At 40.7% G+C, this 24,344-nt stretch overlaps 1 protein-coding gene across 1 annotated transcript; it reads right to left on the reverse strand.

Moving 5' to 3' along the window:
- Positions 1-11,955: 11,955 nt before the first annotated feature.
- On the reverse strand, positions 11,956-13,269 carry LOC107758917 (uncharacterized). The gene has a single exon (XM_075235621.1). It carries the CDS (start codon positions 13,090-13,092, stop codon positions 11,956-11,958), a length of 1,137 nt encoding a protein of 378 aa, XP_075091722.1. The 5' UTR covers positions 13,093-13,269.
- Between the last annotated feature and the right edge of the window lie 11,075 nt (positions 13,270-24,344).

Below are 24,344 nucleotides of genomic sequence, written 5' to 3' on the forward strand. Positions count from 1 at the left end.
TTTTAGTCTTTTTTTTTCTATCGTTTTTCATTTTTATAATTTTCTTCATGTAATCTACCTCTTTTCCTTATACTATTTATTTTAATGCATTCCAACATTATTTTCCGTTCCCACCTTTCCTCAGCTTCTATTCATTTTTTCACCTTGGTTACCTTTTATTACTTCTTCCTTTTTTCTCATACTTATACCATTCAATTTCTACAATAAAGCAAAAAATCGATATCCTTCTGTTTGACCAAAAAATGTAGTTGTTGGTTCAAATAATTAAAATGTTCGAATTATTCTCGAATCTGATGAAAAAATATGGAATAATATGAACGAAAATCTTGATGAAAATGTAGTGTTTGTACCTAGTAAGAGAGAGAGAGAGAGAGAGAGAGAGAATCTTTTGTTAAAAGTCCGTTCTTATCAAATGAATGTCACATGCCCCATATTATTGTCTCTTTTTCTATTTATATGAGACATTTTCCTAATAAACTTCAATAGTACAAGTGTAGAGAATATCCACTAGAATATTCTCTTTAACATCCTATTTCGAAAACTAGCCATTACAACATCATCAACGGTGCTCTACCTCGACCATTTTTGATATCTTGACCGCGAATCTCATTGCTTCCTAATTGACCTTGACTGACAACGACCCGAGGACTCTTTCTTTAGTGTTATCTTATCTTAAATATTTTAGGGCAGATTTTAACCCATACAGTTAGTCCCTCCGCTTATTGAGGCCGGCCTCAGGCGGGCTTGATGAGCTGATTCTGTTTATTGCAGTCGAAACGATTAAACGAGCTGACCGGGTCGTGATGATTCGGGCGAGATGGCAGTGTGGCCCTTTGTGAACCGCAAACTTTGGAGTTGTGCGGTCCATAAATCAGGGTGATATCATGACATCATGCATCATTATGACGTATTTTCCCGATGTGTTGCTTCATTTCGCGTGAGTCTTTTGATTGAATCAGCTGCTTCGGTTACGATGCGAGATAATGATGAATCAGTTTCTCGGTTTCGATACTTGAACTTATTTAAATAGGGATGTGTGGGTGTAATTTCAACATTTACGAAATCCTTGCACCAAACTTTGTACCTTCTACTTTCTCCTCAATTGTTGTGCATCTTTTCTTTCTATTCCGGCGAACCCTATCGTTTTTAATTCTCTGTTGTTTGATACATTCCTTTATTTTGTTGAAAATATGTCTAACTTACCTTCTGGTCCTAGCGAGGGAAGTGACCCAGTCCCTCTGGCGATTCTTCTTCCTCCTCATACGGAGAACGTTCCCACTACCATAGAGGATGGAAGTTTCCCGACTGTGGAAGAGATAGTTCCTCGCAATCCTGATGTCAGGTCTGATTTCTCGAAACTGCCTGAAGCCGAACCTGAAACCTTTAAATTGGCGATGAATGAGGCTAATTTGTCAGAGCTTAAAGTGAAGTACGGCTTTCCTGACCACGTCGAATTGATCCCTGCTGGGTGGGATGCGGTGCAGCACCACCGTCCTGGGTATTGCGCATTCTACGACCCCTTTCATGTTGGCTACACTTTTCCTCTCCTCCCGCTAGTGTAGGAATTCTGTCACTTCTACGGCATTTGCCCAGCTCAACTCGCGCTGTATGTTTACAAACTTATAAGGATACTCACTAAGTTCGCCGAGTTGACCGGGGTCGAGGTCACACTTCGACATCTGATGTACTTGTTCGCCCCCAGCTTTTATAGGGGGACGATGGTGAATCTCCGCCACCGATGAGGCAAATGCCTAGCGGTGAAGATGGATGATAAGGTTTACCGCCAGTTCTGGCTCAACCTTTTCTTCGTGAGACTTGAGAATGTGGTAGCCAACCTCGTCGGCTTCCCTGAAGCTTGGAATTGCACTCGTATGTGCGTCACTCCCTTGTACGTAGGTACTTGGTTTATTTTGCTTAGTTGTGGATTCTGAACCCTCGTCCTTTTCTTATGCATCAAAGTCCTCGCCTCCTCCTTTGGTCAATGACATTTCTGGTTGGGTCGGTCAGCTCCTCCTTCACATTACGGGAATTTATGAGTGGCCAGGCTTCTTCAAGAGGTTTGGTCCGGCTCCCCCCTCGACTGGTAAGTTACTCTTGTCTTTGTCTTGTTGGTTATTTCTCTTTTGTGGTTATTTTGGATAACTCTCTTATCCTTTTGTGCTTACCTTAATTTTAGCTAGGGGGTCCTTGAGGAGGTCAAGAGCTCCCGCACCTGCGTTATGTAAGAGGAAAGCTGCCGCCTCTTCGGCTCCTGCCCCTTCTACGACCGCGGCTGATTCTGGTCACTCATCGGTCCTACATATTGCTGCATCCACACTAACTCCTTCTTTATATGTGGATACTTCGGCAATAGAAGCATCAACTTCTCCCTTGTATCATCTCATTGATGAGGAAGAGGAGTCGTTGCCATGTGATGGGGACCCGATGCCTCGCAAGAGGAGATCGGTGGACTTGGGCAACGGGGTTGCCCGGGCCGTCGACACGGTGATAGATGAATTCACGCTTCATGAGACGACCACTATTGTCATCGAAGACGATGTCAGGATGGCATCTGAGTTTCTGAGGTCGGCAGAGGCCGACGAGGGCGGATCTCTCCCTTCTATGATGACAGAAGTTGAAGGGGCGACCACTCGGGCTTCTGGCACTTTGCGGCAAGAGGTGTCGTCGACTTCGTAGCCAACTGATGATACTTCTTCGTCGGCCGATGAAAGAGGAAAAGGCGAGGCAAAGGCGTTGACGAAGACGGCTACGAGACGGGTTCATACATTGATATTGCAGAACTGAGGATGATGGAGGAAGGGTTTACCCAGCTCGAGGTAAGGCTGGGGGGGATCTATGCGGACCATTGCAATACCCATGGATCGTGATCTATTAAGGAATACAGAGAACGTAGTTCCTGCCCTTGGCTCTCTTTACTCCAACGTAGAGGGCAAAACCCTCAAAGAGTTGGACGATGTTACCTTGTCGAGGATCATAGGCGGCCTTGCTCTCAGGGTGAGTATTTTAGAGCTTTGTTTTTGTTTAGGGCTTTACCTTTGTTAGCGGGCGCGTTTTCATTTTTTCTTTCCTTCCTTTTCTTTCTTTTTATGACTGCTGACCATGATCTTGGAGTTCCGCAGGCAATTGGAAGAGTGTCACCTACAGATAGAGGTCCTTCATGGCGAAGTCGCCGAGAAACACAACGAGCTTGAGAAGGCGGAGTCTTCTCGTTTGGAGGCTCGGAGAAAATCAGAGATGTTAGAGTTGGAAAATAGGACTCTTCGGGCCGAGCGAGAGATTGACCAATCTAAGGCGAATGTAAAAGAAGATAGATTAGAGAAGAGGATCAGAGAGCTGGAAAAGACAACTCCTTCCTCTAGGACCGGGTGGCCGCCTTAGAGGCTGAAAAGGCTCAACTGCTTGCGCAACCGTCTTCCTCTCGCACTTCAAATTTCCCAAACATTCCCCGGGACCTGTACAAGGAATGGATTCATGCTGAAGCTCAGTTGGACGTGTTTTGAGATTTGTATAAGGTGGGGTCTGTTTCTGTGGCCACCCTTGATGATGTTCATCTTAAGGCCCGCGAGGCTCGGGTCGCTTGTGGATATGATCCCTCCACGCCTGACGCTGGTGACGATGAGGGGGACAGAGGCATGGACCAGCTTGAAGAGAACACCTGGTATGATGCTGCATACCCTGAGGGCCATGGTGATGATGAAGAGGAATATCGAGACGGCCCAGGTGGTCAGGGCGATGGTGCTGAAGGTTCCGATGGCGGCGACCAATAGTTTTTCTCCTTCTTTCTTTATTTTATTGTAGGCTTGTGGATTTTTGTAGGCGTCTTCACGAGCCTTTGTAAAAACTATTTAAGTATGAAATGGAATATAACTTAACTTAATTATGGCCGAGGTCTAGTAGGTATTAGTTCGAGCGAGATCGAACATAACCTAACTTTGAGAGAAATGCGTTGGTAAGTGTAAAGTTTATTGCCTTGACATTGTTGCATTTGTTAGATACTTGGATAAATTTACAAACTTTGGGTATTGGCTGGCATTCTAATTCCAGTCCCGGTCTACCTAGTCCCTTCATTGGTCGATCTGGAGAGTAGTGAGTGGTCGAGCAATGAAATAGAAATCAGGGCATTGCCTTCGCGTACTTCGACTTGGAGTGTTCCCTTCATTGCCTCGTTAAAAACCTTCTTAAGAAAAACTAATTGGGACAAAATTCAAGTGAGGAAAAAAAAAAGTACGACTTGGAGGGCACTCTTTCCTTTAGAAGTTGAAGTACTTGAGGTGGCTGATATTCCAGTTGTTTGGTAGTAGCTTTCCTTCCATTGTTTCTAGCTGAAATGATCCTTTATTTTATTTTCCTGTGATTTTATACGGACTGTCCCAATTTGTTCCCTGCTTACCTTCCCTGGGATCTTTGCTCGCTTGGGTTTTAGCTTTCAGTACGTAGTCTCCGATTTTGAGCTGCCTGACCTTTACTTTCTTGTTATAATTACGCTATACATATCTCTTAGTTCGTCAACTTCGTCGAGTTCCTGTCTTCAGCCATCATCGTTGCTTGTGCCGCTCTCATGGGAATACCTTAGACTGGGCTCTCTGATTTTGATTGGTATTACCACCTCGGTCCCGTAGACTAAAGAGTAGGGCGTCTCTATTGTGCTCATTTTCGGAGTTGTCCGGTATGCCCACAATACTTTTGGTAGGACTTCTGGCCACAATCCCTTGGCGTGCTCGAGCTTCTTCTTCATGATGTTTAGTATTGATTTGTTGGAGGATTCTGCTTGCCTGTTTCCCACGGGGTGGTACGGGGTTGAGAGTATTCTTTTGATATGCCATTTCTCGAAGAATTCAACAGTTTTCTTTCACGTGAATTGGGGTCCGTTGTCGCAGATGATTTCTTTGGGGATGCCGAAACGACATATGATATTTCTCCATATGAAGGTTATTACTTCATGTTCCCATATTTAGGAGAATGATTTTGCTTCCACCTACTTAGAAAAATAGTTAGTTAAAACTAAAAGGAATCGTACGTTACCTCGTCCTGCCGGGAGGGGGCCTACGATGTCCATTCCTCATTTGATGAACGACCAAGGTAAGGTGACAGAGTGGAGGTGTTCGACTGCTTGGGGAATCACAGGGGCGTACTTGTGGCATTGTTCGCATCTTTTTACGAAGTCTGCAGCCTCCTTTTTCATGGTGGGCGAATAATATCCTGCACGTATGAGGCATCTGACCAGCGCCCATTTGCCAGAATGAGCCCTGCAATGGCCTTCATGGATCTCCTCAAGGACGCGCCGAGTCTGATTTGGGCCAAGGTACTTTACTAAAGGGCCACCGTAGGTTCTCTTGTACAGGTCATTGTGCAGGATACTGTATCTGGCCCCTTGCATTCTCAGTTTTGTGGCCTCTTTTTTATCGCCTGAGTGTACCGTCCTGCAAGTATGCGATAATATGATTGCGCCAATCCCAAGTTAGGTTAATGGTTCTTACCTCGACTTCGTCTAGCGAGGATTTGAGAAGATGGACCACATTTTTGTCTCGTGTTGTGATGCTTTTGGTAGCTGTGGCTAGTTTGGAGAGGTCATTTTTCTCAGTATTCTGTGCTCGCGGAATCTGGTCGAGTTGACATTCGTCGAACTTGGGCAGCAGCTTGCAGATTTCGGCCTGGTATTTTTGTAATCTTTGTTCCTTGATTTAGAAAGTCCCTCTAACTTGGTTAACTAAGAGTTGGGAATCACAGCGTAGTTTTAACCGTTTTGCCCCATACTTGAGTGCTAGTCTCAAACCTGCAATGACGGCCTCATACTTGGCCTCGTTGTTAGTCATGTCCGGGCACCTTATGGAATGGCGAATTACTTTGCATGTTGGGACTTCGAGTACGAGTCCTAGTCCGGACCTTGACGCGTTGGACACGCCGTAGGTGTATAGGACCCAGAGGTCTTGTGTTTGGAGGGAGGTTCGGAGGGCTTCCCTTTCGACTTCAGGCATTATTTTTGCGCTAAAGTGGGCGACGAAGTCAGCGAGCACTTGTGATTTTATCGTCGTTCGCGGCTGGTATGTGATATCGTGCTCGCTTATCTCAGTGGCCCATTTGTCCAGCCTCCCCGATAGCTCGACATCGACTAATGTTTTGCTAATGTAATAGATGTAAGATTGCGTACCTTTATTTTCTCGAATCAGGACAGCAATCACTGCTATATCGGATACAACTAGATAAACGAGGAGACGTTCCCCCGGCTCGGGTTTTGAAAGCAAGGGCAGAGACGATAAGTATACCTTTAGTTCCATCAGGGCTTGGACGCACTCCGAAGTCCATTGGAGGCCGTTATATTTCTTGAGCATACCAAATAATGTATGGCATCTATTTGACGACAGAGAGATGAACCTTGATAGGGAAACGATGCTGCTAGTCAATTTTTAGACCTGCTTTTTGGTGGTCAAGAGTTCAGGTATCCCCTTGATGGCTTTAATTTGGTCAGGGTTGACCTCGATTCCTTGCTGCGATATGAGGAACCCTAGAAATTTTCCTAAGGCTACGCCGAACGCACACTTCTCCGGGTTCAGTTTCATTCTGTACTGTCTGAGTATTTCAAAAGTCTCTTTCAGATGATCGATGTGATATTCTCCTCTTTTTGATTTGACCAGCATGTCGTATATATATACTTCCGTTGTCTCACTGAGCTGATCCTTGAACATTCTCGTCACCAACCTTTGATAGGTCATCCCCGCATTCTTTAGTCCAAAGGGGATGACCCTGTAACAGTACATTCCTTGGTGGGTGATGAATGTGGTTTTCTCCTGGTCTTCCTCTTCCATGAGGATTTGATTGTAGCCTGAGTAAGCGTCCAAGAAACTTAGTAGCTCATGTCCGGCTGTTGCATCAATGAGTTGGTTGATGTGAGGCAGCGTGAATGAATCCTTCGGACATGCTTTGTTCAAGTCTGTGAAGTCTACACACATCCTCCATTTGCCATTCTTCTTTTTGACCATTACTACGTTGGTGACCCATTTGGGGTACTTTGATTCCCTTATGGAACCATTTTCTAATAGGTTTTGCACTTCCTCGCGCACCGCGTCATTGATTGCTGAGTTGAATTTACACCTGACCTACTTCACCAGATGGTGGTAGGGACCGACGTTTAATTTATGCGTGGCGATCTCCTTTGGCATACCCGACATATCTGCATGGCTGAAAGCAAACAAATACGCATTAGTTTTTAAGAATTGACTGAATTTACCCAGGTCCTGGAGCTTGCAACTGATATAGGCCTTTTTGCTGTGGTCGTTGGAGTCTAATTAAATGGGGTAGAGGTCTCCTATGGTCGATTCTGCGGCTTCGACTACGCCAGGATCTTTGTTACCTTCTCCAACCTCATCATGCCCCGACCTCGACCCTACTGATTGCTATGCCTCTTTTTCTTTGTCCTTCCTTTGATGGGAGGTCGTGATGTCTAAAGCAATGCGGTAGTATTCCTGGGATGTACGCTGCTCTCCTTATATGCTGAATACCCTCCCATGGAGTTGGAAATTTGATGACTTGGTATAAGCTGGAGGGGACGACCTTCATAGGGTATATCCAGGGTCGTCCTACTATGGTATTGTACGTAGTGTCTTGGTTCATGATAAGGAATGTTATTTCAGAGTTACGCCACCAGCCAAAACAGGGAGAGTAATTTCTCTGGATGTCCGTTAAACTGCATTGTTAAAACCAATTAGTATGATGCAGCGTGACACTATCCTATCCTCGAGTTTCATTTGGGTAAGTACTCAGGGATGAATGATGCACACGCCACTTCCGTCATCAATCATAATACGTTTAACATCAGTATCCAAAATTTGCAGAGTAATAACGAGAGCATCATGATAAGGGAAGACCAAATCGTCGACATCTGACTTGTCGAAGATGATACTTTCTCCGAGTTCGTCATACCGTTCACGGGTGATGGATCGATTGAGTTTGTGTAGTGGTGAACTTTACGTTGTTGGTAGAGGTGTCGTCTCCGATGATCATACTTATGGTACATGATGGTGAGGGTGGTTTAGGTGGCCCTTGATGTTCGCGCCCTCTGGCGAAATTGGTTCTTCCCTTATCGCTTAGCAGCTCTTTAAGATGTCCTTGTCGTAGAATATTCATGACCTCCTGCCTTAGGGCAATGCGGTCTTCAATTTTGTGCCCTCGTTCTTGGTGGAACTTATAGAGGGCGTCAGACTTTCTGGTATTAGGGTCTGATCTCATCTTTGGCGCCCACTTCACTTTGGTCTGAGCTTCTCCAAGGCGTAGACTATCTCTGTGGATGACATACAAAAATTGTGAGCAGAAAGTAGGGGGACATACCTTGGTCAAGCGAGGTTGAACATAACCTAACTTAATTATGGCCGAGGGCCGGTAGGTTTTAGTTCGATCGAGGTCGAACATAACCTAACTTTGAGAGAAATGCGCTGGTAAGTGTAAAGTTTATTGCCTTGACATTGTTGCATTTGTTACATACTTGGAGAAATTTACATACTTTGGGTGTTGGCTGGCGTTCCAGTCCCGGTCTACCTAGTCCCTTCATTGGTCGATCTGGAGAGTAGTGAGAGGCCGAGCAATGAAATAGAAATCAGGGCCTTGCCTTCGCGTACTTCGACTTGGAGTGTTCCCTTCATCGCCTCGTTAAAAACCTTCTTAAGAAAACCCAATTGGGACAAAACTCAAGTGAGGAAAAAAAGAGTACGACTTGGGGGGGCACCCTTTCCTTTATAAGTTGAAGTACTTGAGGTGGCTGATATTCCAGTTGTTTGGTAGTAGCTTTCCTTCCATTGTTTCTAGATGAAATGATCCTTTATTTGCTTTTGCTGTTATTTTGTACGGACCGTCCCAATTTGTTTCCAGCTTACTTTCCCTGGGATCCTTGGTCGCTTAGGTTTTAGCTTTGAGTACGTAGTCTTCAATTTTGAGCAGCCTGATCTTTACTTTCTTGTTATGATAACGCTCTTCTTGTTGTTTGGGGCGATCATTCTTATATAAGCCATATCTCTTAGTTCGTCAACTTCATCGAGTTCCTGTCTTCGTCCATCATCGTTGCTTGTGCCGCTCTCATCTAGATGAGGGGGAACGTACCGAGGACCGGTAGATGTTAGTTCGAGCGAGGTCGAACATAACCTAACTTAATTATGGCCTAGAGCCGGTAGGTGTTAGTTCGAGCGGGGTCGAACATAACCTAACTTTGAGAGAAATGTACTAGTAAGTGTAAAGTTTATTGCCTTGACATTGCTGTATTTGTTACATATTTGGAGAAATTTACACATGGCCCCCTACCAGCGCATTGACTTCTCCAAGTATGTAACAAATGCAACAATGTCAAGGCAATAAACTTTACACTTACCAATGCATTTCTCTCAAAGTTAGGTTATGTTCGACCTCGCTCGAACTAATACCTATTGGCCCTCGGCGATAATTAAGTTAGGTTATGTTCGACCTTGCTCGAACTAACACCTACCGGCCCTTGGCCATAATTAAGTTATGTTATGTTGGACCTCGCTCGAGCAATAATGTAGCACTTAATAGCAATAAATAACAATAAATGATATTTAAGTAAATAGGAGAAGTGATTCACCCAATAAAGGATGAACTAGATGGTTGTTCCTCTTGACAATGATGAGTGACAGACAAATCCTAGAATGTTCGAATTATTCTCGGATCTGATAGAAAAGTATGGGATAATATGAACGAGAATCTTGATGAAAAGATAGTGTTTGTATCCTAGTAAGAGAGAGAGAGAGAGAGAGAGAGAGAGAGAGAGAATCTTTTGTCAAAAGCCTATTCTTATCAAATGAATGTCATATGCCCCATATCGTTGTTTCTTTTTCTACTTATATGAGATATTTTCCTAATAAACCTAAATAGTACAAGTGTAGAGAATATCCACTAGAATATTCTCTTTAATATCCTATTTTGAAAATTAGCCGTTACAACTTCATCAACGGTACTCGACCTCGACCATTGTTGACATCTTGACCACAAATCTCGTTGCTTCCTAGTCGACGACCCGATGACGCTTTCTTTAGTGTTATCTTATTCAAAATATTCTAGGACAGATTTTGACCCATACAGTTAGTCCCTCCACTTATTAAGGCCGACCTCAGGCGGGCTTGATGAGCGGATTCTGTTTATTGCGGTCGAAACGATTGGACGAGCTAACTGGATCGTGATGAATGGGGCGAGCAGGCAGTGTGGCGCTTTGTGAACCACAAACTTTGAAATTGTGCGGTCCATGAATCAGGGTGACGTCATGACGTCATTATGACGCATTTTCCCTATGCATTGCTTCGTTTCTTGGTTAATAAAAGAAAAAATTATTCACGGAGTTGTTGAATTAATATATTTTAGCAAGTTAGTTACGATTTCTATCAAGCTAGCAAGTAATCTTATTGTAGACAGTTTAGTAGTAAGTGAACTAGTTGTGTAAACACTTTTTATAACTATCACCACACAAAACATTAAAATTAAAAACACTAATGTTCGATCCTTCTCACCGTTTGAAAATATTACTTAATATTAGCATATAATAGTATGTGAAGACACGTTCTGCCAAAATCACCAAGTGCAGAGATTGAGGCCAAGTAGGAAGGTTTTTTAATGTAATTTGGGTCAATGATTTAGATTAAGCTTTAAGTCAAGGACCAACAAAGGAAAAAAGTAGTAGTTCAAACTGAGTATGATTGCTTAAGCATCTTAAAAGTTAAGAGAGTTGACAGCAGAAACGTCTTTATAAATGAAAATTTAAAAGAAAAAATGGAAAAAAGGATAATAAAAACCAAAACTGATCAAGAGCGTTGACCAAATAAGAATTGGATCTATTATCATAAATTCAGGCTGTTTTTTCTTTTCCTTTTAAATAATTGGGACATTATTTATTAACAGATCCGTAATTGTCATTGACGGAAATGGTATTTATAGAGTATTTTTATTTTTCTGAGATATTATTTCAATTATCTCTAAAAAAATTAATATGGAAAAAGGGTCCGAGTTGCAGTTACAGTATATTGTTGATATTATTTTTTTGTTCAAAGGATAACTATTTATATTATGTTAAGACAGAGTAGCAAAGAGAGCATTTGAAAGCATAGACATTATCCCGAGGGGGCGACCACGTGATGGGTCGTTACAAAAGGGGGATCTGGGGTAATTACTGCTGCTAATTCCCGCATCCCAGGAAATACAAAAAGGACATCCAAGAGGACTTTGCAAACAGATTTCGTGCTGAAGAGCTGATTGTGCAACCCTTCCAAAGTTGTTCGAACAAAAGACGGAGGTCGTGCAAAAACAGTGATGTCTGCAGTTCTATCCACATGGCAGCCAGACTTAACTAGTAAATCAGCTACTTGGTTTTGCTCCCTGTATGTGTAAAGTATGACAGGAACATCCAGTTGCGCGATAAAAAATATGCAATCATGTATAAGATTAGCATATAGAGGGTGTGAGGTCTGTAATATATTAATTACTATTTGAGCGTCTAGGTTCACTTCGAGAGGTTTGTATCCATGATTATAAGCCAATTGCAATCCATGATATAACGCACGTAGTTCAGTTTCAACACTCCCATGAGAGATGTGGTGTCCTGAAAAGCCGATGTGCCAGTTACCCGTGGAGTCACGTATGACACTGCCAATCCCGCCCTGGCCGGTATCTAAGTGGGTTGAACCATCAGTGTTAAGTTGGAAAGGAGTAGTGCTCGGGGGTGCCATTGGAGTTGTATGGGTATACGTTTATGTGAGGACGAAATAAAAGAGAAGCAAAACTTTAGATCACGTGAAGGTAATGTAGTAAAATTCCAAAATTGTATATTTGTATTAAAAAATTTATTAAATATGTATAAAAAATAAAATCAGTATCCAATTACTGACACATAATGCAACAACTATCTTAGAATTTAGAACTCATAAAGTTGAATTTCTAGCCTCGTTTTACATGCCAATTGTTTGTCTACTATATTGTATGTACAATACGAATCAATGTAAGAATATTATTGTCTGGCCGCCTCCAATAAAACCCCCGCAAAATAACCGGCAGAATGTTGCACGATACAAGAACGTAGATTAGCAATGCATTCGTTCCCATCCATTTCAGCACGGTAGTCCAGCGCCTATAACCCAACACATCAACCATCACATAGACTGCAGTGAAGAGAAATCCAGCTGCACCAGCAGTAACACACATGTAACTGAAGGAGTACAAAACCTTGTTTAAATGCATCCCGAAGCAGTCACATATTACACCCAACAGTACAAGACAATAGGATGGTATCAACCATTGCTGAATTCTAACTTTATGATTCTTGAAATGGACAATAATGTGGCCATAATGCAAACCAATGAAGCACGTTACAATCGCCATTAACGAGCTCAGAACGCCTTCTGGATCGAAAGGGGCTTGACACCATGATGGAGCATCTAGAGGCAGGGGACCATAGTCAGGGGAATTGACACTACATTCTTTTAATCTTCCATAAATTGGTCTTGTATATAAGTGTTGAATACCCAATAATTTTCGATCAATCATTCCAACAGCGTTACATGCTGGCCCTGTATCTCCTCGTACACCACATTTTACTGAGAATATCTTTGTTACGTCCATTGGCATCTGATACTCCCAATCATTAACATATAAACCGTAGAATAAAGAAAGGTAGACAACACTAACTATTATAGCGATGGCCCATTGTTTATGGTATTTCTTCAACAAAGATTGCCCTGAATTGACTTCATTATTATCACGTCTCTTAAACCAAATTTCACACATTGCTGCCACCAAAAATGAAATTGCAATTCTCTGCAATATACCCATCGATCTAATATTCGCAATATCCACTCCATAAGTTAGATTTTTGAGACCATGAAAATAGCCCCCTTGAAGAAAAAGTCCAATAATGAAAAGCTTAAGTGCACGGTATATTGCTTTTCTAGTGGCGGTCAATCTGCAGGGCAAGTTCTTGTATGCAAGTCCAAGAGAGAGTCCAACAATAAAGAGGAAAAATGGCATCACAAAATCTGCTAGGCTTAAACCATTCCAAGGTGAATGATTAACAGAGGGATAAAGTCCACCAGCGTATTCTACAAATATCATTAACGCAACAGTAATACCGCGAAAAACGTCAAGAGAAAGAAGGCGACCATCTTCACTCGCTGCAGCGGAACCAGTCTTAGGCCTGCTGCCTGATATTGGCAATGTATTTGTGGACAAATTTGTAGATGTCAAAGCAGCCAATTCGACACCATTATTGTAATCCTTTTGTGCATCACTTGTAATAACCTCAATATTTCTAGGCGAATAAAAATTCTTAACTTCTACCTCAACTTGCACATCTCCTTGTTCTAGATCCCGACTTAATCTTGCATCATTCTTCTCTCTGATTAATTGATAAGATCCCATTCTTTTTTTTCTATCTAAATTAAAAAAAATAATGTATTAATAAAAGCCCCTTTGGAGGATTTTAAAGGTAGGCTTTCGTGTTTCTTTTCTAGAACAGATATCTCAACATATATCTTGAATATTTTCACATTAGAAAATAGGGAGTAGCACTCTTATTTATAATAGTCCAAAACCTAGTTTAACTAAAACTAGGAAACATATTCCAATATTGTTTTGACTACACTTCCTATTTAGATATTGATTAAATAACCTAAAAATACTAAACCCTAAACAATTTAAGTTTCTAGCTACTCTAACTTTGAATTAGCTTTAGGGATGATAAAATATTAAGATTACAAAGTTTTCCTTTATATATATGAAGTAGGATTTGCATCCAAATTTAGATGACGAAAATGAAAGGAGATCGTTTTAGCGCCCTAGAATGGGCTGGGAGGACCTTCGTCAAGAGATTTTAGGGCTACAACCGGGTCCTTTGTATTTTGTATCCCTAATGTATGTACTCTTTTGGTATTTGCACCTGTCCTATGTTTTTCTTTTTATAATAATGACCCTAACCTATTTATTTCCTTGCAAAATAATAAAATCATTTTTTAAAATTTTCCATGGGGCAAAATGGGAATTACAATTCAGGAGTCCAAATTTAGATGAAGAAAATAAAAGGAGATTGTTTTAGCTCCCTATAATGGGCTGGAATGAGCTCCGTCAAGAGACTTTAAGGGCTATAAGCTACAACCCAAGAAACAACAATTGTTTTTCAATTCTCTTAGTTGTATTGGTCAGCCAATCCAATCAATGACATTTTGTTCGTGCTTATGCTTCACGAATATCAACTTCCTCTTCTTCCTTCTTCTTTTTTAAAAATAATGATAGTATTCAGATCAAATTATTCACACGATTATTATTTTTTTGGGTACAAACTACCTTCCTGTTACGACCTGAATTTCTCACATTCGTACCGTGATGACACCTAATATTTCATTTGTTAGGCAAGCCAACGTTAGAATAATATTAATAAATTTTTAAACAATCTTTACATTATTAATAATCAAGGAAACAAAAGCGGAAGCAAAGTTTGAAATATAGTGAAATAATCCAAAAATACAACGGTGTCTAAATACCATCCAAGAATTGGTGTCACAAGTGCACGAGCTTCTAGAATGGTATTTAGACACCGTTGCATTTTGGATTATTTCACTATATTTTAAACTTTTCTTTCGCTTTTGTTTCCTTGATTATTAATAATGTAAAGATTGTTTAAAAATGGTTAATATTATTCTAACATTGGCTTGCCTAGCAAGTGAAATGTTAGGCGCCATCACGGTCCGAAGGTGGGAAATTCGGGTCGTGACAGTTGGTATCAGAGCACTAGGTTACATAGGTCTCACGAGTCACGAGCAAGCTTAGTAGAGTCTGAAGGATCGGTACGGAGACGTCTGTACTTATCACTCAGAGGCTATGAAGTTTAGGAACAATATCACCATTTTCATTCCTTATCGTGTGACATTGGTTTTGCTTGAAACCTATATCTCGCATTCCTTTGTATCTACTCGTGTATGACATTGCGCACTCAGTATCAGTTGTGCGTCTACGGTTCGTGATGCCGCAGATGAACTACAAGGGAGTCAGAGATGCTCAAACATTGTCTCAACGTGTGATTCCGATTAAAGATGCAGACGTATAAAGAGATCACCCAGTGAATATATGGGGGGTGCAACGTACCTTGGCATTTGGTTGATTTATACGAGTTGTGAAGGTTAATATTGTGGACCATCGAACGTGGTGAACTATGACTTCGCGCCGAGTGGGGGAGTCTACTATCAACGAATGGATTGCGAGTCATGTGTTATATCAGTTTTGGCCTGAAATGTATATATGTGGTACTGAAAGGTTCTTCCAAAATTTACATGTGCTTAAGGCCTGAGATCTTGTAGAGAATAAGGTTGGGACTTGCGGTATGTCCGCCTCCGTAATAATCTTATACTTCAGTACCAAAGGAGTTAGAGAAACAACATTAAATTTACAGAAGGTCTACTCAGCGTGGACGTCACGGTTGCGGATTTTGGGGTGCTTCGGAGGAAGTACAGTAGTTGACGAGATTCTGGACTCTGTGGTTTGTGCCAAGATTTGCCTGTATGGAGCTCTACTTTTGTGATCGTTGTGTATAAATAGGGGTAAGGGTTACCTCTGAGAAGAATCGAATAGTATGTTAAGAAATGGGTCAGCTCAACAGTGTTGAGTCAACATAACAAAAGAATAAGTTGTCTTGAGAGAGATAATTCTCCACAGGTGTCCGTGGCAAGCATATGAAGAGGGCAGACCAGTCAATACAACACCTCCTACTTGGCTCGGTTCTCAGAAATGCTTTTGAAAGAGTTTATTTCCCGGACTCTCCGTAATGCATGGCGCATAAGGTTTGAACGATTGCGTCAGGTCACCATGACGGTGTTATACTATGCCATCGGGTTCAATAAGTTAGCCCGTCATATTCCTACTTTGCTTCCTACAGCCAGAGAGTGAGTCTACAGACTCATTAAAGGACTTAATTATGATCGTAAAATTTTGTATGACTCAGGAGCTACAGACTAATACTTCATTTCTGCTAGTGGTAGAAATTGCGAAGATAAGGAGACCAAGACGCTTCAAAGTTCTAAGGGATTCAGTAGATTCTACTGAAAAATTATTATGGCAGGGGCTCGGGCAGTCGGCCAGCCTAGTCCGCATATCGGATTACCCGGGGTGCTCCAGTAAGTTCTTTTAATGCACCATCAGCATGAGTTTCCTATGATGGTTATTCCAGTCATCTGTCACGGACTTAATATGAGCAGCCAAACCCGCAAAAGGGTTGTTATGAATACGGCGATACTAGGCACATCATGAGAAAATTGTCCCAAACTTGGGAGAGGCATATTTCATCAAAGCACTCAGGCTACGTGCCCCATTGCAGTTACTACACCACCCACACGACCAGTTAGGGGTGGAGGACATGCGGGTAGAAGGCGTCCTAGAGGTGGAGACCCAGCCGTTGTTATATTTGTTTTATGGTATGACGGAGGTCGTTACATTAGATAGTGTCGTTATAGGTACAACCTTGATTTAAAATAAAGGAATAATTTCCTTAACTTGATTTGGTTCTGAGAATCAAGACGAGTCCTCCTATTGTGCTCCACTTATGCGTAGGCTTTGTAATTCTATAATCTACTTATGTGTCTACTTCTGTTGGGAAGTTTTATGGAGATAACTACACCTATCATTCCATGATGGACTCTAATAAGATCTGTGAGAATAAAGGTGTCTTTCTGGTACTTATTTCGGTATGTTTTGATGTATTTCCAGATAATTGATTACAAATTATGAATTATATATCCTACCGGTGTGGGGTTCATTATGTGTTGTGATTTTGTTTAACGAAATTTATTTAAAAGGAGAAAATAGAAAGTTTCGATTGGCAAGATGTGCATATTACTTATGATTCAGAACTGAGGCCGAGGTCCTCGTATTTTAAAATAAATTGGTATGTTTAAAACGGGCTATGAGCTGCGGTGGAAGTTATATAATGACGAGATCCTTGTGATAAAAACATTCTTGTGTTTAAATTCTCCCTAGTGAAAATTAAATTTGTACTATAGTACTAATAGGGAGTCATGCCTGCTAGGCTTATTTGAAAAATATTCATATGAAATTCTCTGTGCATACTTGCCAAATTCGTGTTGTAATATTGAGTTGTAACCTACGAGGTGTGTGCCCGCTCAGGTGGCGTTAAATGTGACTCATTAATTCAGGTAAATAATTATGAGGTGTTCATGCCTCGCATCTCGTTATTAGTATTGTGAAGGTTTGAAACGAGATTTTTTTTTGTTAACATGAAGTTAATTGACGATTCTGTAATTGATTATGAACAACTATTAAGACCAGATTGACCCAGAAAGGTGTCCCATTCAGATGGTCAGACGAGTGTGAGTTGAGTTTTCATAAGCTCAAGACCGCTTTGACTACGGTGCCAGTGTCGGTATTACCCACAGGTTTAGGATCGTATACGGTATATTGTGACGCATCTCACATTGGGCTTGGTGCAGTATTAATGCAAGATGGCAAGGTAATTACATATGCATCGCGGCAGTTGAAAGTTCATGAGAAGAATTATCCTATCCATGACTTAGAATTGGCAGCCATTGTTCATGCAATGAAGATTTGGAGGCATTACCTCTACGGTGTCTCGTGTGAGGTATTTACTGATCATCACAGCCTTCAATATCTGTTCAAACAAAAGGATCTTAATTTGAGGCAGAGAAGATGGTTGGAGTTGTTGAAAGACTATGATATCACCATTTTGTATCACCCCAGAAAGGCCAATATGGTGGCCGACGCTTTGACTAGAAAGGCTGTGAGTATGGGCAGTCTTGCGTATATTTCGGTTGGTGAGAGGCCATTAGCTGCAGATGTTCAGACTTTGGCTAATCAATTCGTGAGGTTAGATATTTCAGAAACCAGTCGGGTTCTAGCTTGCACAGTCACTCGGTCTTCTTTATATGAGTGCATCAGAGAGAGACAGTATGATGATCCTCATTTACTTGTTCTTAAGGATACGGTGCGGCACGGTGATGCCAAACAAGTTGCTGTGGGGGAAGATGGAGTTCTGCGAATGCAAGGTCGTATTTGTGTGCCTAATGTGGATGGGCTTCATGAATTAATTCATGAAGAGGCACACAGTTCCAAGTATATTATTCATCTAGGTATCGCCAAAATGTATCAAGATTTGCGGTAACATTATTGGTGGAGGAGGATGAAAACGGATATAGTTGCATATGTAGCTCGGTATCTGAATTGTCAGCAAGTTAAGTACGAGCACCAGAGACATGGTGGTTTGCTTCAGAAGTTAGAAATTCCTGAGTGGAAGTGGGAGCGTATCACTATGGATTTTGTTATTGGGCTCCCACGGACTCAGAGAAAATTTGACGCAGTTTGGGTCACCGTGGATAGGTTGACCAAGTCATCACATTTCATTCAAGTGGCAGTTACCTATTCCTCAGAGACGTTAACTGAAATATACATTTGTGAGATTGTCCGCCTTCATCGGGTACCCGTGTCTATTATTTCAGATCGAGGTATGCAGTTTACCTCACAGTTCTGGAGGGCTGTACATCGTGAGTTAGGCACGCGGGTGGAGTTGAGTACAACATTTCAAGCACATACAGACGGAAAGTCAGAGCGCACTATTCAGATATTGGAAGATATGCTCCGCGCTTGTGTTATGGACTTGGGAGGTTCTTGGGATTATTTCTTGCCACTTATGGAGTTTGCTTATCATAATAGCTACCAGTCGAGCATTTAGATGGTTCCATATGAGGCATTATATAGAAGGCGATGCCAATCGCCAGTTGGTTGGTTTGAACTGGGAGAGGCTCGGTTGTTGGGTACCGATTTGGTACAGGATGCCTTGGATAAGGTCAAGATTATTCAGGATCGACATTGCACAGCTCAGTCTAGGCAAAAGAATTATGTCGACCGTAAAGTTCGTGATATTGCATTCATGGTTGGAGAAAGAATATTTCTGCGGGTTTCATCTATGAAAGGTGTAATGAGGTTCGGAAAGAAGGGCAAGTTGAGCCCTAGGTATATCGGATCCTTTGAAATTCTTGAAAGGGTGGGTGAAGTAGCCTACAGGCTTGCATTACCACCAAGTTTATCAACGGTTCATCCGGTGTTCCACGTGTCTATGATCCGGAAATATTATGGTGATCCGTCCCATGTGTTAGATTTCAGCTCAGTCCAATTGGACAAAGATTTGACTTACGAGGAACAGCTAGTGGCTATTCTAGACCGACAGGTCCGACAGTTGAGGTCTAAGAGTTGTCCTTCAGTTCGGGTGCAATGGAAAGGTCAACCGGTAGAGGCATCTACCTGGGAGTCTGAGTCGGACATGCGGAGTATGTATCCACACCTTTTCTCCAGCTCAGGCACTTTTTCTAACTCCGTTCAAGGACGAACGTTTTGTTTTAGAGGTGTAGAATGTGATGACCCAAAATGTCATCTTTAAATTTAATAAAAATTCTATGTTCTAAGACCTCGAAAAGCACCATTTTATTATTCCTCGACTTGCGTGCACAGTCCGTAAATTTTTTTGGAAAGTTTTCATGTGAAAAATGAATTAAAATATGAAATAGAGCTTTAAAACTCAATTGAGTTGACTTTAGTCAATAATTTTAGTAAACGGACCTGGATAAGTGTTTTGGCAATTTTGGTAGGTCCGTATCATGATTTGGGACTTGGGCGTATGCCCGGAATCGAATTCCGAGGTCCCTAGCCCGAGATATGAAATTTTGATGAAAAATTAAAAGCTTGAAAGCTTAATAATTTTTAAGAAATTACTGATGTTGGATTTATTGACCTCGGGTTCGTATATTGGTTCCGAAGCCCGCTATAGGTCCACTATAATATTTATGACTTGTCTGCCGAATTTGGTGAGAATCGGAGTTGATTTGACGAGATTCGGACACCCGTTGTAAAGATATAAGTTTTAAAGTTTCTTGAAAATTTCCTTTGATTTTGGTGTTCGATTCGTAGTTCTTGGTGTTATTTTGGCGATTCGATCGCGCGAGCAAGTTCGTATGATGTTTTAGTACTTGGGTGCATATTTGGTTTGGAGCCCTGAGGGCTCGGGTTGGTTTCGGGTGGTTAACGGATTATTTTTGGACTTGAGGAAAATGCAGAAACCTGCTTCTGGTTTCCTTCTTCGCGTTCGCGAGGGGAGTCTCGCGTTCGCGAAGAGCAAATATGGGCTGACACATTTTGTGCTTTGCATTCGTGATAGAGAGAATGCGTTCGTGAAGGCATGCGAAGCGAAGCTTCGCGTTCGCGAAGGGAAAGAGACTGGCCAGGTCAATTTTCTTCGCATTCGCGAAGGGCATCTCGTGTTCGCGAAGGCCAAGCAAGGCAAGCTTCGCGTTCGCAAAGTAGCCCTCACGTTCGCGAAGAGTAAAAGTTGGACAACACAAAGTTGTGCTTCGCGTTCGCGAGAGTACCTTCGCTAATGCGAAGGGTAAAAATCCGAGAAACAAAACTTAAGTTCTAAAAATGGGTTTTCGACCCATTTTCAACTCCTTCCCATTTTTTAGCTCGGTTAAGGCGATTTTTGGGCGATTGTCGTGGGAAAATATTGGGGTAAGTATTCCTTATCCTATATTGATTCTATTTCATGATTCCATACTCGTTTATATCATGAATCCCTGGATTTATGGGAGAAAAATCAGATTTTTCTAAAATCTTCCAAAAACGAAAATTTAAGATTTGAAGGTCCATTTAACATCGAAATTGGATAATTTTTGTATGGTTGGACTCGTCTCGGAATGGGTGTTCGGATTTAGTAAGGTTTTCCGATATTTGAGATGTGGGTCCCACTATCAAATATTTTAATGAATTTCAGATTTTTATTCGGAAAATTAGTAAATTAATATGGAATTAATTTCTAATATTCGTATTAAATATATCGAATTGTTTGTGAATATATTTGAAACTTTTGGAGACAAATTTAAAAAGAAAAGTTGTGGTTGAATAATTGATTGGAATTTGCAAAGCGAGGTAAGTGTCGTGGTTAACTTTGACTTGAGGGAATAGAACCCTTAAATTATTTGTTATGTGAATTGCATGTGAACGACGTATAGGTGAGGTGACGAGTGTCTATACGTCGTCAAATTAATTGTTTGCCTGCTTACTTGAAAAATCATAAATTATTTTAAATCATAAATTAATTATCATAATAATTGTTTCTCTCCTATTCTTTGTCAAATATTAATTCTTAAATTCCTGCATTAATCGTTACATGCTATTTGAATTACGTGTTTAATTGTTATTTGACATTTAGTATATTAAATATTAAACTGCCTATTTTCTCCCTGATTCCCATAATAATTTGCTATTTGTCATTGTTTGTTTCATGATTAAATCATAAATATTGAATGCTTGTTGTCTTATAATTTTATATTAATTGTTACATTTATTGGGGAAAATTTCTTCTATAAGAGTTGATAAATGAATATGTTGGAGGAGCGGGTTGCACGCCGCAACATGATTGATTATAATGAATATATTAGAGGATCGGGTTGCACGCCGCAACAGAATTATTAAAAGTCCATATTGGAGGATTGGGTTGCACGCCGCAACAGACTTATTAAAAGTCCATATTGAAGGATCGGGTTGCACGCCGCAACAGACTCATTTAAAAGTCGACACACACACACACACACACACACACACACACACACACACACACATATATATATATATATATATATATATATATATATATATATATATATATATATTGGAGGATCGGGTTGCACGCCGCAACAAACTTGATTAATGTGAATATATTGTGAGAGCGGGTTGCACGCTGCAACAGAATTGAGTGTGAATATATGGTAAGAGCGGGTTGTACGCTGCAACAGAATTGAGTGTGAATATATGGTAAGAGCGAGTTGCGCGCTCCAACAGAATTGATGTAAATGATTATTGGTTATGATTGCTGAGTTGACTTCAATTATTATAAATGAGTTACCTGAATTATTTCTATTATTGTTGTTGTTACTAATATTGCGTATAGGTTAATGTAAGTGACCCGCCTTAGTCTCGTTACTACTTCGTCGATGTTAGGCTCAGCACTTACTAGTACATGGGGTCGGTTGTACTGATACTATACTTTGCACTTCTTGTGCAGATTTTGAAGTTAGTCCCAACGGCGTACCGTAGACTTGCTCGGATTTCAGCTACCAGAGGAGACTTGAGGTATAATTGCATTGCGTCCGCAGTTCTGAAGTCCCCGTCTATTTTTACTTTAGCTATGTGTTTATTTTCAGACAACTTTATTTTATTCAGACCTTTATTTGTATTTATTCTAGAAGTTCGTGCACTTGTGACACCAATTATGGGATGGTATTTAGACACCGTTGTATTTTTGGATTATTTCACTATATTTCAAACTTTGCTTCCGCTTTTGTTTCCTTGATTATTAATAATGTAAAGATTGTTTAAAAATTTGTTAATATTATTCTAACGTTGGCTTGCCTAGAAAATGAAATGTTAGGCGCCATCACGATCCGAAGGTGGAAAATTCGGGTTATGACACTTCCAATATTGTATCGGGTATTAATTTTGCGGAGCAATACTTAATTAAATAAAAAGAAATTACCTATCATTTTTTTTTCTGCTGCACCAAATTGAGAAAAGCAATGTGATCCTAGTAGAATTTCCCACGGTGGGAAGTTGTACAAAATGAATGAAGAAGTTCATCCATCAATAGCATTAACCGCAACCCTTCTCTTATTCATCATCATTTTTGCTCTTTGTTTCAACGACACAAACTATATGCATGATTGTGGCTGATAAATTCACGCTAGTGTCACGACCCAATTTTCACTATAGATCGTGATGGTGCCCAATATTACCGCTAAGCAAGCCACCGGTGAACTATTCATTTAATTGTTCATTTTAATTGTTTAAAGTCATTGATTTTATTTCATAAAGAACCAAGAGTAAATGAACGTAGTAACATAAAGCATGAAATAAACATAAGGGTGAAGTAGTAAAATTAATAGACAAAAATTATGAATATCTACTAGAAAATTTTAAAATCCGGTGTCACAAGTGCATGAGCAAACTAGTAGAATATACAAAACCTCCTACAACTACTGTCTAAAGTAAGATAGACAGAAAAGTAAATATAACAAGGAGGAGACTCTGGGTGCTGCAGAACGGAGCATAGGAAGCAGCTCACCACTAAGTCTCTGGATAGCGGAGATACGTGCCTGACTGGCCACCAGATGCACATGCCTCAGATCCTGCACGATTGGTGCAAAAGTGTAGCGTGAGTATATAAACAACGTGTACCTAGTAAGTATCTAGTCTAAGCTCGAAGAAATAGTGACGAGGGGTCGGCATCGACACTTACTAGAGGTCAATAAATAAAGTATAAGAATTATAGATAGGCATGAAAATACAACATTAACAATGGAATAAGAAACAGGAAATAATGATTCTTAAACATAATATCAATTTAAAATCTCCAACTATCACATGTCAAATTTTTAACGCATAAGAGCCACCAAGTAATTATCAAGTTTTAGGTCAAGAAAGAAATATCAAGTATAATCGGACTCCTAGCAATATCACGCACGATTTATGCCGAGGTCGTTTGGCCCGACCCAGAATAGTGTGTACACTACCGAGGGTCGACCGACGCGAACCATAGATGCATCTAATATACTGCTGAGGCGTTCGGTCCGATCCTCAGGAATAGAGAAACTCTACAAACTCCGATCAACGACTACTACATAGGAATAGTACTCAAAGAAGGCATAATTCCGCTAACAATTAAGTATTTCGTCAAAACTCAAAGTAATGAAGCTCGGTCTCATAAAATCTTTTATCCAATTTCAATTATAAATTCAAGTAATTAAACTAACAAGTTGGGAGCAAATAATACAAGTAATGTATAGTAAAGTCCTAAGTCTACCCGGACTTCAATATGATTTTAGCTACATACGAACCTCGTCACATTGTGCGTACATAGCACCCATAATTATTAGCAAATAACTATTTAAAATACCTACGGGGATAATTCCCTCTTACATGGTTAGGCAAGAGACTTAACTCATTTCCAAATCCTCTTTCCAGTCCACAAATCGCACTAATAGTCTCAAATCGGTGCTGAGCAATCCGAAATTAGTCAAAGTTAGTACAAACTAATCAATATATACTCAAAAGTTCATAATTTTACATAGGGTAATTACCCAACCTAATTTGGAAGGTTCCTAAAATTTATCCCCGGGCCCACGTGCTCGGATTCCGGGAATTTTTAAAAATAAATGTTACTCATATCCTCACGAACACAAATATATAATTTCTACTCAATTCCATAATTATTTTCGTGGTTTAATCTCATTTTTACCAAAACC

This window comes from Nicotiana tabacum, chromosome 17 (genome assembly GCF_000715075.1).
Source record: "Nicotiana tabacum cultivar K326 chromosome 17, ASM71507v2, whole genome shotgun sequence".
Classification (NCBI taxonomy): Eukaryota; Viridiplantae; Streptophyta; class Magnoliopsida; order Solanales; family Solanaceae; genus Nicotiana; species Nicotiana tabacum.

What these genes read in the sequence shown, in the direction of transcription:
- LOC107758917 (XM_075235621.1), bottom strand. Translation starts at nt 13,092, where the DNA reads ATGATATTTGTAGAATACGCTGGTGGACTTTATCCCTCTGTTAATCAT.